The 15,463-nt window shown below is 32.6% G+C and overlaps 4 protein-coding genes across 4 annotated transcripts; all 4 read left to right on the forward strand.

Annotated features, from left to right (window-relative positions):
• Nucleotides 1–2,330: 2,330 nt before the first annotated feature.
• LOC105770281 (inorganic pyrophosphatase 1) lies at nucleotides 2,331–4,201 on the forward strand. Its single transcript, XM_012591408.2, has 4 exons — nucleotides 2,331–2,771; nucleotides 2,989–3,110; nucleotides 3,196–3,397; nucleotides 3,625–4,201. Exons 1-4 carry the CDS (start codon nucleotides 2,634–2,636, stop codon nucleotides 3,973–3,975), a joined length of 813 nt encoding a protein of 270 aa, XP_012446862.1. The 5' UTR covers nucleotides 2,331–2,633; the 3' UTR covers nucleotides 3,976–4,201.
• A 2,668-nt stretch (nucleotides 4,202–6,869) lies between these two features.
• Nucleotides 6,870–8,433, forward strand: LOC105770279 (inorganic pyrophosphatase 2). The gene is made up of 4 exons (XM_012591404.2): nucleotides 6,870–7,103; nucleotides 7,225–7,346; nucleotides 7,440–7,647; nucleotides 7,839–8,433. Exons 1-4 carry the CDS (start codon nucleotides 6,960–6,962, stop codon nucleotides 8,226–8,228), a joined length of 864 nt encoding a protein of 287 aa, XP_012446858.1. The 5' UTR covers nucleotides 6,870–6,959; the 3' UTR covers nucleotides 8,229–8,433.
• A 58-nt stretch (nucleotides 8,434–8,491) lies between these two features.
• LOC105766789 (inorganic pyrophosphatase 2-like) lies at nucleotides 8,492–11,637 on the forward strand. Its single transcript, XM_052630188.1, has 4 exons — nucleotides 8,492–8,680; nucleotides 10,459–10,580; nucleotides 10,695–10,895; nucleotides 11,224–11,637. Exons 1-4 carry the CDS (start codon nucleotides 8,492–8,494, stop codon nucleotides 11,594–11,596), a joined length of 885 nt encoding a protein of 294 aa, XP_052486148.1. The 3' UTR covers nucleotides 11,597–11,637.
• A 1,660-nt stretch (nucleotides 11,638–13,297) lies between these two features.
• Nucleotides 13,298–15,180, forward strand: LOC105770280 (inorganic pyrophosphatase 2). Its single transcript, XM_012591405.2, has 4 exons — nucleotides 13,298–13,534; nucleotides 13,639–13,760; nucleotides 13,880–14,087; nucleotides 14,466–15,180. Exons 1-4 carry the CDS (start codon nucleotides 13,391–13,393, stop codon nucleotides 14,853–14,855), a joined length of 864 nt encoding a protein of 287 aa, XP_012446859.1. The 5' UTR covers nucleotides 13,298–13,390; the 3' UTR covers nucleotides 14,856–15,180.
• Nucleotides 15,181–15,463: the final 283 nt, after the last annotated feature.

A 15,463-nucleotide genomic window follows, 5' to 3' on the forward strand; every position in this document is an offset into this window, starting at 1 on the left:
ACTACATGTTTAGGGGTTGGTTTTAGATGCTATAATATGACTTGTTTATATACACAATATTGATTGTAGGTTGACACCAAATTGGGTGAGAAAAATGGCTTATAAAATAGCCTATTTTCGTCCACACGGTCAGAGACACGAGCGTGTGTCTCAATCGTGTGTGACACACGGTCAGGTGACACGGCCGTGTGTCCCCTGTGGCTTGTAAAGCTTTGCAAGTCAGTATGTTCACACGGCCTAGCACACGGGCGTGTGGTTTGGCCGTGTGACCCTTGTAGCTTTGAAAATTTTTAATGTATTTCAAAAAAATTTCTGAGTTTCCGAATTAGTCCCGACTTATTTCTAACACGTATTTTGGGCTTCGAGGGCTCGAATAAGGGGCAGTATGTGTGAGTTTGAATGATTTCTGACATGAATGTTATGTTATATGAAATGATAAAATTTCTGTCTGTTTGATCTGTAAACTCCGATAATGTTCCGTAACCCGGTTCCGGCGAGGGATATGGGTTGGGGGTGTTACAAATAGAAAAAATAATTTTAAAAAAATCTTAATACAATTTTAATAAAAAAAAAGAGAGAGTTGAAAGAAAAATAAAAAAAAGAGAGAGTTGAAAGAAAAATAAAAATTAAGTGAGAAATTAAGAGGAAATTGAGAGAGATTTGAGACTATGAGAAAGATAGTTGTGATTGAATTGAAAAAAATAAAAAATTGGATGGGTTTATATAAAATTAAAAAAAAGGCATTAAGGGGAGTTCAACAACTATTTAAATAGCTAAAAGCGTTTTCATTATCTTGGTCTAATTCCGTAACTTTTCCAAAATTAGTTTAATCTAATAAATTTTTTAAAATTTGATATTTTCAAAATTCACTGTGCTTCATATCTACACGTCACCCAATGACCCTTCACATCTCCCATTATTTGTAAGCATAGAAATAAGGATGAGAAATCTGTATAATATAAAATAAATTTATTTAAGTTTGTGTTTTCATGCGCCATCTGGGTTCTCCTTTTTTACATTTGTTTGAAGCATCAGGGTTCTTTGGTCCTTTACCTTTTCGACTTAACAAAATAAAAGTAATGATTTATAAGAAAAATAAGAACTTAATTAATTAGTAACTGCGTGCAATGTCAGATTAATAAAAACAATTTTTTAGTCTCATTTAAACCAATTTATTTTACATGTTCTTATAACACATTGATACATATGTTTTTCATTTTCTCTCATCGTCACTCTACATAACCTTCAAGGAAATTATTAACACCATACGTCAATAACTGTATTTATCAAAAAAAAACTCAATTTGTCCAATTTGGAGCTCTATTGGGACTTAAAAAATAATATTTACACAATATTACATATAAAGTTAAAAAAATAATCAAATTCTAGTATTAGTTCTTTTACTATGTGTTGGTTGGGAATTTAGTTCATATACTCTAATTTTATTATTTTTAGCCCCGTAACTTTTTAAAGTTTGAACTTTAGTCATAAGTCATTGGGGGAGGGGCCCACCCCCTTAAACTGTAAAAATTTTTATTTAGGCCCTTTAAAAATTTAAAAATTTTAAATTAGTAAATGTAAAATTATACTCTAACCCCTTAAAAATGATAAAATTTAATTTAACTATTTAAAATTATAAATATACAGGCTATTAAGATGGTAAAATTACATTTTTATTATTGTAAAAATTATAATTTAATTCCAGTCCCCTAAACAAGTTTTATAGCTTCGCCCTGAACTCATGACTAAACGAGGACCGTTAAATTCATTATATTATCCAACAAATATATTATCATGTTTAAAAAAAATCACATCATTTTAATTGAATAGGTATATAAAATAAAATAAAAATGTACAAGGATGGAACGTAACTGTATAAATTAAAACTAAATTTCTTTCGTTATATATTGATTTAATTATTTAGTATTAAATTTGACATATATTATTTATTTGGTGTGGTAATTTTGTTTCAAAAACCATGGTGAAATCCGGCCGGCGTGGTAGGAAGTGAAAACCCATAAAAAAAAGGTGTCGCAGCCACGAGAACTGAAAGGCAAGAAAGAATCAAGACCTCCGAATATTCCTACACTGATTATAGCCATGCGATGCGCGTTTCCAAAGGTGGCGTAGCCATTTAAGTTCCCCTCGAATATTCCCTTATTCCTCCAATTTTCGGTTCAATTCCCACCACTTTATTTTTTTAATTCAACCATAAACCTTGATCAAACCTGATTGACCGACAAGACAAGAGTCATCGGATCAAACGGACAGGATTTCTCGTACCAAAACCAGTAACTCAGAAGCAGTTGTGTCAGGTTAGCATGTGTTTGCCTAGGTAGCTTGCTAGAAGGATTCCTGATTTCTTTTTTTGTTCAAAGGGGATTCTTCATTTCAACTTACCATAAGAACCCATTCCCCTGTAATATTCCTTCAGCATAAAAAGATATCCATTGGCTCTTTTTTTCTTTTTATTGTTGCATGTCATTTTTATATCCTTCACATGCTCATAACCTTCCCGTGCCTATAAATACCCTTAACTCTGTTAGGTGACACTACAACACATTCAGAAACCTTTTCCAGGAAAAGAAGGGGTTATTGAGGTTTTCTTTTCTTTCTCTTTGTTTGGGAAAAAAATGGCTGGAATTGTTGTGGTTTTCGATTTCGATAAAACCATTATCGACCGTGACAGTGATAACTGGGTTGTCGATGGATTGGGCTTTACCGATTTGTTCAACCAGCTCCTTCCCACCATGCCCTGGAATACTCTCATGGTAAACCATACTAATCCCCTGCAACTTCTCTTTGTTTGTGTTTTCCATTTGAATAAAAAGTATTCAAACTCTTTTGCTTACCAACTCTTGAACCTTTTCAAAGTGACAAGCACCTAATCCATTGAGGACAAGAGAACAGACAGTAAAATATAAAATAAAAATCCAACTCCATGTTTACATCTGAGGCATTTACTTATTTGGTGGTAAACAATTACAGGACACGATGATGAAGGAGATGCATGCACAAGGAACAACCATCGATGACATTGTTGAGGTTCTGAAACGATCTCCAATCCACCCTAGGATCGTCCCAGCTATTAAATCAGCTCATGCTTTAGGGTATGTTTCTCTTCTTATACAGATGGTTTGTTGCAATAGAAAATTTGGGGTGTAATCGAAATGGTTTGAATTTTATTTTTATTAGGTGTGAACTGAGGATTGTAAGTGATGCAAACATGTTCTTCATTGAGACCATTCTTGAACATCTTGGAGTGAAGGAATGTTTCTCAGAGCTCAACTCAAATCCCAGCTTTGTTGATGAAGAAGGGAGGCTGAGGATCTTCCCTTATCATGATTTCACCAAGACTTCCCATGGCTGCAATCTTTGCCCCCCAAATATGTGCAAGGTATCAAATTTTAATTCAATTTTATTCTAGCTTTTATTATTTACAAGTCAATTTCATCCAACTCCAACTTGCTTGGAGTTTTCATTTATCTATTTATTTATTTATTATATATTATTTGTCACTTCCTTTTTCTGACATAAATAAAATCCATGATCTTGACAAGGGTTAACTAATATAATACGATGTTTTAACAATTCTAAACATTGGCTTGTGCTGTGTTGCTACAGGGGGTGATCATTGAAAGGATTCAAGCATGTTTAGAGGGGAAGAAGAAAATCATTTACCTCGGAGATGGCAGTGGGGATTATTGCCCAAGCCTAAGGCTTGGAGAGGGTGACTATGTGATGCCAAGGAAGAATTTTCCAGTATGGGAATTAATATGCAGGAACCCTATGCTCATCAAGGCTGACATTCATGAATGGAGTGCTGGCGAAGACCTGGAGCGGGTTCTTCTGCATATCATCAACATGGTATCTGTTGAACATAACTCTGCTCAATTGTTCTCTGTTGACTGTAAACTGCAGACCATTTCAACATCCAACCATGCCCTGCCTCATGCCCTGCCTGTTCCACAGTAGATGTGTGATTGCTGCTCAAGTTGTTCAATGGGTTTTGGTTTGATTGTTGGGATTTACGGATTTAATCTTCCCTTACCAAAATACATTGAAAATAAGGGTCTCTTAAGTTTCTCATGATTCCAAAGCAATTTTATTCTTTGGAACATGATTGATGAGGATGTATTTATTAAAAAATTTACTTCACAATATTTGAAATATATATTAAAGAAAATTTACTTCACAATAAGCCTCTCTAATCTCTGAATGTGTTGACCGAGTTAAGGGTATTTATAGGCACGGAAAGGTTATGAGCATGTGAAGGATAAAAAAATGACATGCAACAATAAAAAGAAGAAAAAAAAGCCAATGGATATCTTTTTATGCTGAAGGAATATTACAGGGGAATGGGTTCTTATGGTAAGTTGAAATGAAGAATCCCCTTTATTAGAAGTTGTGAACTGTTAGTCTGTTACAACTACTTCGGTTAAACAATTTTCATAACTAGTTGTTCTATTTGTATATAAATACATCTTCACTTTAAAATTCATTTCTGTTTCTATTTCCATAAGCATTCTTTCACCCTTTCAACAAAAAAAAGAGATCAGGAATCCTTCTAGCAAGCTTCCTAGGCAAAAACATGCTAATGGTGACTCAGCAAAGGAATATTACATTTTGATTTTTTTTAAACTTTTAGGGATAATGGAATAGTTGTTTTGGTAATTTTTTTTAAATTTGATCTCTAAACTTGAATTCTGTTAAAATATGATGACGTGATATTATTAAATTATGCTACATCATTATTTTAAAAAAAGAGAGTTATAATTTAACTATTATTTTAAATCTTTTGTAATTTTACATTTTATTTAATTTTTAGTGTCATGTAATTAATCTTTAATAGAGTCTAAATTCAATAAGAAAATGTTAGAAAGATAAAGTTAAGTAAAAATATCAAATTTATGTTTAAGAACTAAATGTTATAGAGGGAAGAATTCTATCGCATATTCAAGTGTTTGTGGGAAAGCAAATTATTACATTTAACTGAAAAATAATATAACATACTAAACACTCAAACCACTCCCAATTAATTAAAACACCTAAAAAGTTACCAATACCAAACTTACCATAATTGTAAACAAACTTTGCCATACAAAATTTAACTGCGGGGTGTTACCAGATTAAAGCAGTAAGTTTTGTTGAAAGTAGACTGGTATAGAATTTCAGGCCCTTATTTTAGGTCTAGTTTGAAAATAAGTTTAAAATTTTGTCTAATCTAATATTTATTTAAAACGTTAAACTTGAGCCTGATTCGATCCGATTATAATAAAATTTTTAGATTATTATTTTTATATAAAAACAAATTTTAAAAATATAATATATTAAATACATTAAAAATATTAAAATAAAAAATTTCAACAAATGGCATATACAAAAAAAAAAAAGGCATGTGACTCAAGCTGGGTAAAAAATTCTGTCCAAACCTAACTTGTTTAGAAAATGACCTCATTTTTGTTCAAACTCATTTTTTGAACTTATATTTTTTAACAGATAACCCAACTTATAATCATATCTAATTGAAAGAGACGTAACTATGTGTCGATTACTGTTGATAACATTTTTGGATTAGATATAGATTGCATTCATTATGGGACCTGTTCATTTTATCATGTAAATTATTCTTTTAAATTTAAATTTCTTGACACATATAATTATTTTTAAGAGTGATATGTAATAAAAATAAGAAAATGTTGTGTTGCAACAGCCTGAGTTACCGAAAATGTTGGATTGTAAAGTTGATGTTTTATTAATTGTTTTTAAACTTAGATTTCAAACACGAGTTGTAACTTCACTTTTTACAGCTTTCAAGGTCATATAATTCCACCTCTTTGCTTCCCCATTACTAATCCTCCTTTGGCTATTTCAATGCACCATTAAAAAAGAAACTTCCCTTCGCCTCCCTTTCCCATAATTTTATCTTTTATTTTAAAAATTGGAGATAAAAACTTAAGCTCGTTATTTTTTCTATTTCCAGTATAGAATTTTGTTGTTCGTAAAAAATTTGCAATATTTTAACGTTTTTAATATTATTACTATATAATGAAAATAGAATTTGTTCAAATTTATTGAAATTTTAGAATTCAAATTAAAATGGAAAATTTTGTAAATATTGAGAATTAAATTTGTTGAATATTTTATATTTAGGGTCAAATTAACATAATGTGTAAATATTAGAAAACCAAATTTATTATTAGACCAATAAAAAACAGAAATTGATGAAAATATTTTATTTCAAAAAATTTAGTGATTAAATAAAAAATTATTAATTTACATTTTTGTAGTTTATTTGTTTATTATATAAATGAGGATGGTAAAAAACTGACAGCGTTTGGACAAACATGGGAGTGGAATGGATATATTGTGGGGAAATTTCTAAATTCTATCATAAATTGGTATTGTATTTTTGGGTGGGAGAAAATTTACAGCGGGGTTTGACGTGTAACAACACCTTTTCATTAGTTATTATAGGACATGTTTTAAAGGAATTTGACTTGGCATATTCCCGATATTCCTGCCTTTTTCTCCCACGAGAGAGGTTGGCTAAATAAAAAAAAACAGTCAATAAAATAAAGCTGTACAGCAATCACGTTTCGATCTTTCTATAGTCACCAAATCAGAGGGCCAATATTCCACCAAAAAGGGTGTGAAAAAACAAAAAAAACAAAACCCATTTCTTTAGGAACTTTCCAAACAGCAAATACCAGACATAGTATTTGACTAAAGAGACCATCTTTGACAACTAATCACAACCGTTGATCTCCATAATCATCCATGAGATGGTTGAGGCAATGACACCTCATCCATTTGTATATATACCCCCTATCATTTGTTTTGTTCGTCACACAAATTGAATATTGACAGCTTAAAACACTCCATCAAATACCTATCCCCTTTCTCTTTTGCGAGCCTGAAACTTGTTTTCTTTTCATTGCTTCATATACCGATCACAAATGGCAGCTGCAGGCATAGTTGTGATCTTCGATTTTGATAAAACGATCATCGATTGTGATAGCGATAACTGGGTGGTTGATGAGTTGGGCGCCACTGAATTGTTCAATCAACTTCTTCCCACCATGCCCTGGAATTCTCTGATGGTCCGTCTTTGGTTTCTGGTTTTTCATGTTGCATGTTCTTGGTTTACATGCATATATCTATTTTTCGTTCTTTTCAAGCAAATAACTAGACTTGTTAATACCATTGTCAAAATTCTTACAGGATCGAATGATGAAAGAACTTCATTCCCAAGGTATAAGAATTGAGGATATTGCGACTGTTCTGAAAAGATCACCAATACATCCCCGAATCATCGAAGCTATTAAATCGGCTCATGCTTTAGGGTATGTATTGTACTTTTTCTCTGAATGTCAGGTTTTCTCGCTACGAAAAAATTAAATGCTAAAAGTTTTGGTGTGGACATTGTCGGCTTTCAGATGTGATTTGAAGATTGTGAGCGACGCAAACACTTTCTTCATTGAGACAATCTTGGAGCATCACGGCCTGAAGGAATGCTTTTCGGAGATCAATACGAACCCTGGGTTTGTCGATGAACAAGGCAGGCTGAGGATCTTCCCTCACCATGATTTCACCAAATCTTCTCATGGATGTCAACATTCCAGCTGCCCTCCCAATATGTGCAAGGTATATACATAATAATTTTTTCAACTTAAAAATTCATAAATAACAATGACACCATATATGCATGTATTAAACATGATACAGGAAAAAAAAAAAAAAAACCTTCCTTTTTAAAGTAGTAAAGATGCAACTTTTTTTATATTATCATCTTAAGTTGTTTCCCATGTAATTGACAATTCCCTTCTTAAATATAGGGTATCGTGATTGAAAGGATCCAAGCATCTCTGTCCATGGAGGATCAAAAGAAAACAATAATCTACCTTGGGGATGGGCTTGGTGATTTCTGCCCAACTTTGAAGCTTGGTGATGGAGACTATGTGATGCCAAGGAAGGGTTTTCCAGTTTGGGACTTGATTTGCAATAAGAGGAAGCTAGTTAATGCAGAAATATGCGAATGGAGCGACGGGGAGGAGTTCGAAAATGTATTATTCCACCTTATTAGCCGGATTATTTCCATTGACAGAAAGAACACTAGTGCCAAAATGGGTCAGCTCTATTCAGTTGATTGCAAACTAGAAACGATGCCGTTGCCTGTCGCCACCGGCCATGAAGCCTTCCCCCAGGCCCTTTCCGTTCTTCATTAGAAGCCAAATTAGTTGACAGTCAAAATGACTGATGAATTTGATGTCTTTTAGCTTTCTAAGATTACTATTGCAGTAATTAATATCTAGTTTTGACAGTAGAAAAACATTAAATAATTGAGTGGAAGTGTACTTTTTTTTGTTGTTGTTGTTGAAATAACATGTAATTCATTTTATTGATCTAAAAAGGTTATTATTGTCCCTTTAATTTATCACTTCAATTTCGTTACATATTGTACCATTAGGGATGCTAATATAGAGAATAAATGGAGTTTGGTTGCTTCAATAGCAGATCTACCTATCGGATAAAGATACAGTGGAACAGTAATAAGTTGCATGGGGGTAACATGAGCGGTTCCCAAATCTTAGATCCCAACACAACTAGTGTAGCCTGCAATATGAACATAAAGGTTAATGATATGGTGTATATGATGGACATAGTAAAGGAGTCTCAAGTGATAGAAACTTGGGAATAGTTGCAATGGAAAACCTCTATTGGCCAAAAATACCGAATGGCTTGAAAGAGTGGAGGCAATACAAATGTCAGGGATTATTGTATTAATTTGTCTTGTACAGGAGGATATGCTACAACAACTAGAAAAGAATCAATATGGATGGAATTAAATGCGGTGTGAGGGTATAGTCGTACACCATGCATGACAAAAATATTAAACTTGAGTAAAAAAAATTAAATCCTTCAATATTTAAAACTCGAAATCATAATAAATTATTATATTTATTTTATACATTATATAATTTGTGTACTAAAATATATGTTAAATTATTTATATAATAAAAAATCACTGCAAAATTCATATATATACCCAATTAGATACGTGAGTTGAGAGCAAGATGACGAATTCACCGGATGCTTCAACGAAACTGGTGCTTTCGATTGCGACTGTTCTTAACCAATTGGTTATCTATAACATTTTGGAGGAGGATTGTGCAATGTCTTCAGATGCGTAGCTGGTTGCTTTTAAAGGTGTCGGCTGAGTTTTTCTAAACTTCAGCTGTTTATTCTACCAAAAAAAGGAGGGCTACGAGTCTACGACACACCTACACCATAACTTTGATTATTTATTTAGATAGTGGTCTGGACTGCCCCTAATCCCGCGTGACTGCTACTTATTTTACAATATGTATATGTTCTTACTTTCTACACCTCTGAAAGTCACATAATTCCACCTCTTGGCTTCCTATTATTATTCGAAATTTCCTTTCGGCTCCCTTACAATATCATATTCCGTCAAGTTTTAACTCAATTTACATTTGTTATTATTGTAATAAGTAAAAAGACATAAAATTATAAATTTTGAATTATTTTATTGAAGTTTAGGTTATTTTAACTTTTTATAATTGGATTAAGTATAATAAAATAGTTTAAAAATGGAAACGAATTTTTAACATTCAAGTCGGTGGATAATTCATCACAACTGCTCTGGAAATTATTCGACATGTAACAAAGACCTTCTTATTGACATTTCATAAAATAAAACAGTTTAATTATGTAACAAGATTTTATTATTTACATTTCATAAAATAAAATAATTTAAATTACAGAAAGTTGAGAAATTCAATTAAATACAGCATATATAAATTACAGAAGACCTTTTTCTTTTCGAAAGGCATTTGACTTGGCTTATTCCCAACATTCTTGCCACAATATTTTGATCTTTCAATAGTTAGCACCTCAAAGGGACAATATTCCACCAAAAAATGAATAAAGAAGAAAAAGAAAGGAACCCAATTTTCCAAACAGCAAATGCCAGGCATAGAATTAGACTAAACAGACCACCCTTCATCTCCATAACCATCCATGAGGCAGTTAAGGCAATGACACCTACTTCATCTTATATAAATACCCTATCAATATTTGTTCTATTTTATCAAATAATTATTAGTGTAAAACACTAGAATCAAATGGATAAGCCCTTCTCTTTTCTTATCTTTTTTGCGAGTGCAAAACTTCTTTTTTCTCCTTGCTTCGTACATCAATCACAAAACGATTATCGATTGTGACAGTGATAACTGGGTGGTGGATGAGTTGGGTGTGCCACCGAGTTATTCAATCAACGTCTTCCTACCATGCCCTGGAACTCTCTTATGGTTAGTCTTTGATTTCTTGTATTTCACGTTGCATGTTCTTGGTTTATGTATATTCTTGCTCTGTTGCTTTCTTAATTCCAATCAAACAACTAGACTTGTTCATATCATTGTTAAATTATTACAGGATCAAATGATGAAAGAACTTCATTCTAAAGGTACAAGAATTGAGGATATTGCGGCTGTTCTGAAAAGATCACCAATACATCCTCGAATCGTCGAAGCCATTAAATCGGCTCATGCTCTAGGGTGTGTGTGGATCTATTTCTTCTCTCATTTATTATATTGAACTTTCTTCTGCATGCCAGGTTTTTTCGCTAGGAAAAAAAATTAAATACTAATTAAAAGTTTTGGTTGTTTCAGATGTGATTTGAAGAATGTGAGCGACGCAAACACTTTCTTCATCGAGACAATCTTGGAACATCACGGCCTAAAGGAATGCTTTTTGGAGATCAATACGAACCCTGGATTTGTCGATCAACAAGGCAGGCTCAGGATCTTCCCTCATCATGATTTCACCAAATCTTCTCATGGATGTCAGCATCCCAGCTGCCTTCCAAATATGTGCAAGGTACGCACATAGTAATTTTTTTCAACTAAAAAATTTATAAATAACAATGATCCCATTTATGCATCTATCAAATATGACATAAGAAACAAAAAAAAAAAAAACTTTTTATATTTGTAAGGTTGCCTTTGTTTCCTGCATGGCAAAACTAAATTATTTAATTAGTTTTTGACCCGAAGTTAGAGGAACGATCTTTAGGATCATGATAAATAACATAATTTCTGGAAAATTTTACGTGCACGAAATGAAATCCACTGCAACTTATTTTATGTTATCATCTTAAGTTCTTTCCCGTGTAATTGACCCATCCTTTCTTGAATATAGGATCCAAGCATCTCTATCTATGGAGGACCCAAAGAAAACAAAAATCTACCTTGGCGATGGGCTTGGTGATTTTTGCCCAAGTTTGAAGCTTGGTGATGGAGACTATGTGATGCCGCGGAAAGATGTCCCAGTTTGGGACTTGATTTGCAAAAACCGGAGTCTAATTAAGGCACAAATATGTGAATGGAGCAATGGGGAGGAGTTTAAAACTGTATTACTCCACCTTATTAGCCGAATTATTTCGGTAGAGGGAAACAACACTAGTGCCAATATTGATCAGCTCTATTCAGTTGATTGCAAACTAGAAACGATGTCGTTGCCTGCCGCCACTGGCCCTGAAACCTTCCCTCAATCCCTTCATGTTCTTCATTAGAAGCTGAACGTCAAAATGGGCAATGAAGTTGATGTCTTTTAGCTTTCCAGGATTACTATTGCAGACTTGCACTAACTAGTCTCTAGTTTCAATAGTAGGAAAACGTCAGGTAATTGTAGTGGAACTATATATTTTTTATTGAAATAAAATCCTATTCATTTTATTACTCGAAAAAAGTTTGTTGAAAGAAATGTAAGCGCGTTCTATTGGTGCCAATCATAAATCAAAGAAGATCCAAGTTCTAAGATAAAAAATTATTCCGAGTATAATTTAATTGTAAAATTCTTTATTATTTTGACAACGTTACAATAAATTTATATATTTATTATATTATTTCAAAAATCATGTATAAATTTTTCACCCACTATATTGTAATCTAGTTTGAATTTATTTTATTAATTCATATAATCCATTTCGAAAATAACAATAATAATTGAATATTTAAGTCTTGATATAAGAAATTCCTTGTCTTGTCAGAAGAGAGTAATGGATTAGCAATTAGGTACTCATCAGCCTATATTACCTCGTGAAGAGCTGGGTTTGTAGCGATGATTTTTTATAACATTTTCTGAAAATAACGGAGAAAAAAGAAGACAGAAGCATAACCAAGGAATAATGGAAACTTGGATTCCAAACACGAGTCGTGACTTACACATAATTACGTTGAACAAATATAAAATAGTAGTGTCAACCATGAAAACACTCTGGTCTTTGGCACTAAAGTCCCAGGGCAGAAAAATATCAGATGACACACCCACAACATTTCTTTTTTGTTTATATGGACTGGACTGCCTTTAATCCCACGTGACTGCTACTTATTATACAATACTTTAAGGGACTTATTTTAGGGGAAACTATATATTAATGGTAATTTAATAATGTTTGTGTTTTTATTTTCATCCGCCTTATAGAAATCTTTTCTAATTGATATAATAACACATTTAATTTTCAATACTTACATATATATTCTATAATTTGATTCCACTTCTAAATATTTCAATAAATTTAACTCTTTATATTTACAAATTAAAAAGAAAATTATATCAAACCTACCATCATCATTAATACGTGAACACAAAATCTTAATTACTGCTCCTTTAGGGTTTGGATTTATTTTAGTTTTGAAGGTCATATAATTACACCTCTTAGTTTCCTTCTCTTCAGTGTTATTTTATTTTATTTTTGAAATTAAGTCTCTATTTAGCTATTTCAAAGTAGCAGAAAATGGTAGCTTCCCTTCGGCTCCCTTGATTGACATATAACGAGACCCTCTGACCTTCCTATTGACTTCCTCATAAAATAAAAGTATATTGAGAAATTCAAATAAATTAAGCATACCTATATCTTTTTCCTTTTTAAAAGGACTTTGACTTGGCATATTACCAATATTCCAGCATTTTTTTCCACGACAGAGAGGTTGACTAAAAACAAAATAGTCAAAATAAAACATCAAACTTTGAATTTTTCATCTTTCAATAGACAGCAAATCAAAGAGCCAATATCCCACCAAAAAAAGGAGTCTGAAAAACAAAACCCATTCCTTTAGGAACTTTCCAAACAACAAATACCAGACATAAAATTTGACTACAGAGACCACCCTTGACTATGAATCCCAACCCTTGATTTCCATAATCATCAATGAGCCATTGCGATAACAACACCTCATCCATCTATATAAATACCTTCTCCTTATCACACAAATTTGATATAGTAAAACCCTCTCTTGATTTGTTATCTTTTCTGCGTGTGTGAAACTTTTTTTATTTTTCTCCTTGCTTCATACATCGATCACAAATGGCAGCATCAGACATAGTTGTGATTTTCGATTTCGATAAAACGATTATCGATTGTGACAGTGACAATTGGGTGGTTGATGAGTTGGGCGCCACCGAGTTGTTCAATCAGCTTCTTCCCACCATGCCCTGGAATTCTCTTATGGTTAGTCTTTAATTTCTTATTTTTTATGTTGCATGTTCTTAATTTCTTTTTCTTTCTTTCCAATCAAATACAAGTCGTTTATATCATTGTCAAAATTATTACAGGATCGAATGATGAAAGAACAACATTCGCAAGGAACAACGGTTGAGGATATTGCAGCTGTTCTAAAAAGAACTCCAATACATCTCCAAATCATCGAAGCCATTAAATCCGCTCATGCCTTAGGGTATGTATGCATATTTTCTTTTATCTTTGTTTATATGGAACTTTCCTCTGCATGTCAGGTTTTCTCACTGGGAAACGATAAAATACTAAAAGCTTTGGTATTGATATTGTCTAATTCAGATGTGATTTGAAGATTGTAAGCGACGCAAACACCTTCTTCATCGACACAATTTTGGAGCATCATGGCCTCCAGGAATGCTTTTCTGAGATCAATACAAACCCTGGGTTTGTCGATGAACAAGGCAGGCTAAGGATCTTTCCTCACCATGATTTCACCAAATCATCTCACGGATGTGATCATCCCAGCTGCCCTCCCAATATGTGCAAGGTATATATATATATATATTGTAATTTTTTCAACTTAAAACTTAATAAATAACAATGGCGCCATATCTATTATTTATTTTATTATGCTTACCAATTATAAGCACCTAACCATTGACAAGTGGATAGCTAGTAACAATGGCACCATCAAACATGCGATTGGAAACAAAAAAGCTTCCTTTAAAAGTTTTAAATTTGTACTTGGTTTCCTGCATGATAATCTTTAGAGGATGATGACAAATCGCATAATTTTTGAGAAATTTTAGGTGAACGAATTGAAATTAAAAATCCAAATTAAATTATGATAATTAGACGCAACTTATTTTATGTTATCATCTTAAGTTGTTTCCCATGTAATTGACCCCTCCTTTCTTAAATATAGGGTATTGTGATTGAAAAGATCCAAGCATCTCTATCCATGGAGGACCAAAAGAAAACAATAATCTACCTTGGTGATGGGCTTGGTGACTTCTGCCCAAGTTTGAAGCTTGGTGATGGAGACTATGTGATGCCGCGGAAAGATTTCCCAGTTTGGGACTTGATTTGCAAAAACAGGAGTCTAATTAAGGCACAAATATACGAATGGAGCGATGGGGAGGAGTTTAAAAGTGTATTGCTCCGCCTTATTAGCCGGATTATTTCCATTGACGGAATCAACACTAATGCCAATATTGGTCAGCTCTATTCAGTTGATTGCAAACTAAATACGATGGCGTTGCCAGCCACCACCGGCCATGAAGCCTTCCCCCAGGCCCTTCCCGTTCTTCATTAGTTGAAAGTCAAAATCACAAATGAATTTGATGTCTATTACAATAATTAATCTCTAGTTTTGATGGTAGGAAACGTCAAATAATTGAGTGGAAGTGTATTTTTCTGTATTTATTGAAATAACATTCTATTCATATTTTTAATCTAAAAAAGGGTAGTCTTGTTTTTTGACCCCAAGACGTGTCATGGCCTTAACCTAAGTGTGGTTGAAATAATTGTAAATAAAAGTTAGCCAAAAGAAGATGTCACTGCAAACCAAATTAGATTCGTAGGTTTTGTTGAAACTGTGTTTTATTTGTACCAAAATATTGATTCCAATCATAACTCAAAGTGGCAACATTCTTGGTTTACAAATTAGATCCTCCCCATCGCATTATTTTAACTCAAAGTGGCAACATTCTTGGTTTACAAATTGGATTATTTTAAGTGGCAACATTCTTGGTTTATAAAAATATACTATTTTTTATTTTTTTATTTTACATTATTTTATTACATTATATTTGAAATGTATTAATTTATTGTGTTTTTAAATAAATTTTTAAAAACTCTTATTTCGCCCTATGTTCGTATTTTTTCCTGAATTTTATTACTTTTAAAAATATACTATTTTCT

This window comes from Gossypium raimondii, chromosome 5, assembly GCF_025698545.1.
Source record: "Gossypium raimondii isolate GPD5lz chromosome 5, ASM2569854v1, whole genome shotgun sequence".
NCBI classification, from domain to species: domain Eukaryota; kingdom Viridiplantae; phylum Streptophyta; class Magnoliopsida; order Malvales; family Malvaceae; genus Gossypium; species Gossypium raimondii.

Excerpts from the sequence above, each read along its gene's own strand:
- LOC105770281 (XM_012591408.2), top strand. The coding sequence starts at position 2,634 with ATGGCTGGAATTGTTGTGGTTTTCGATTTCGATAAAACCATTATCGAC. Across the intron at positions 3,111-3,195 it reads AAATCAGCTCATGCTTTAGG|GTGTGAACTGAGGATTGTAA; the intron begins GTATGTTTCTCT and ends TATTTTTATTAG. Across the intron at positions 3,398-3,624 it reads GCCCCCCAAATATGTGCAAG|GGGGTGATCATTGAAAGGAT; the intron begins GTATCAAATTTT and ends GTGTTGCTACAG.
- LOC105770279 (XM_012591404.2), top strand. The coding sequence starts at position 6,960 with ATGGCAGCTGCAGGCATAGTTGTGATCTTCGATTTTGATAAAACGATC. Across the intron at positions 7,104-7,224 it reads TGCCCTGGAATTCTCTGATG|GATCGAATGATGAAAGAACT; the intron begins GTCCGTCTTTGG and ends AAATTCTTACAG. Across the intron at positions 7,347-7,439 it reads AAATCGGCTCATGCTTTAGG|ATGTGATTTGAAGATTGTGA; the intron begins GTATGTATTGTA and ends GTCGGCTTTCAG.
- LOC105766789 (XM_052630188.1), top strand. The coding sequence starts at position 8,492 with ATGGAGTTTGGTTGCTTCAATAGCAGATCTACCTATCGGATAAAGATA. Across the intron at positions 8,681-10,458 it reads ACATAGTAAAGGAGTCTCAA|GATCAAATGATGAAAGAACT; the intron begins GTGATAGAAACT and ends AAATTATTACAG. Across the intron at positions 10,581-10,694 it reads AAATCGGCTCATGCTCTAGG|ATGTGATTTGAAGAATGTGA; the intron begins GTGTGTGTGGAT and ends TGGTTGTTTCAG.
- LOC105770280 (XM_012591405.2), top strand. The coding sequence starts at position 13,391 with ATGGCAGCATCAGACATAGTTGTGATTTTCGATTTCGATAAAACGATT. Across the intron at positions 13,761-13,879 it reads AAATCCGCTCATGCCTTAGG|ATGTGATTTGAAGATTGTAA; the intron begins GTATGTATGCAT and ends TGTCTAATTCAG. Across the intron at positions 14,088-14,465 it reads GCCCTCCCAATATGTGCAAG|GGTATTGTGATTGAAAAGAT; the intron begins GTATATATATAT and ends TCTTAAATATAG.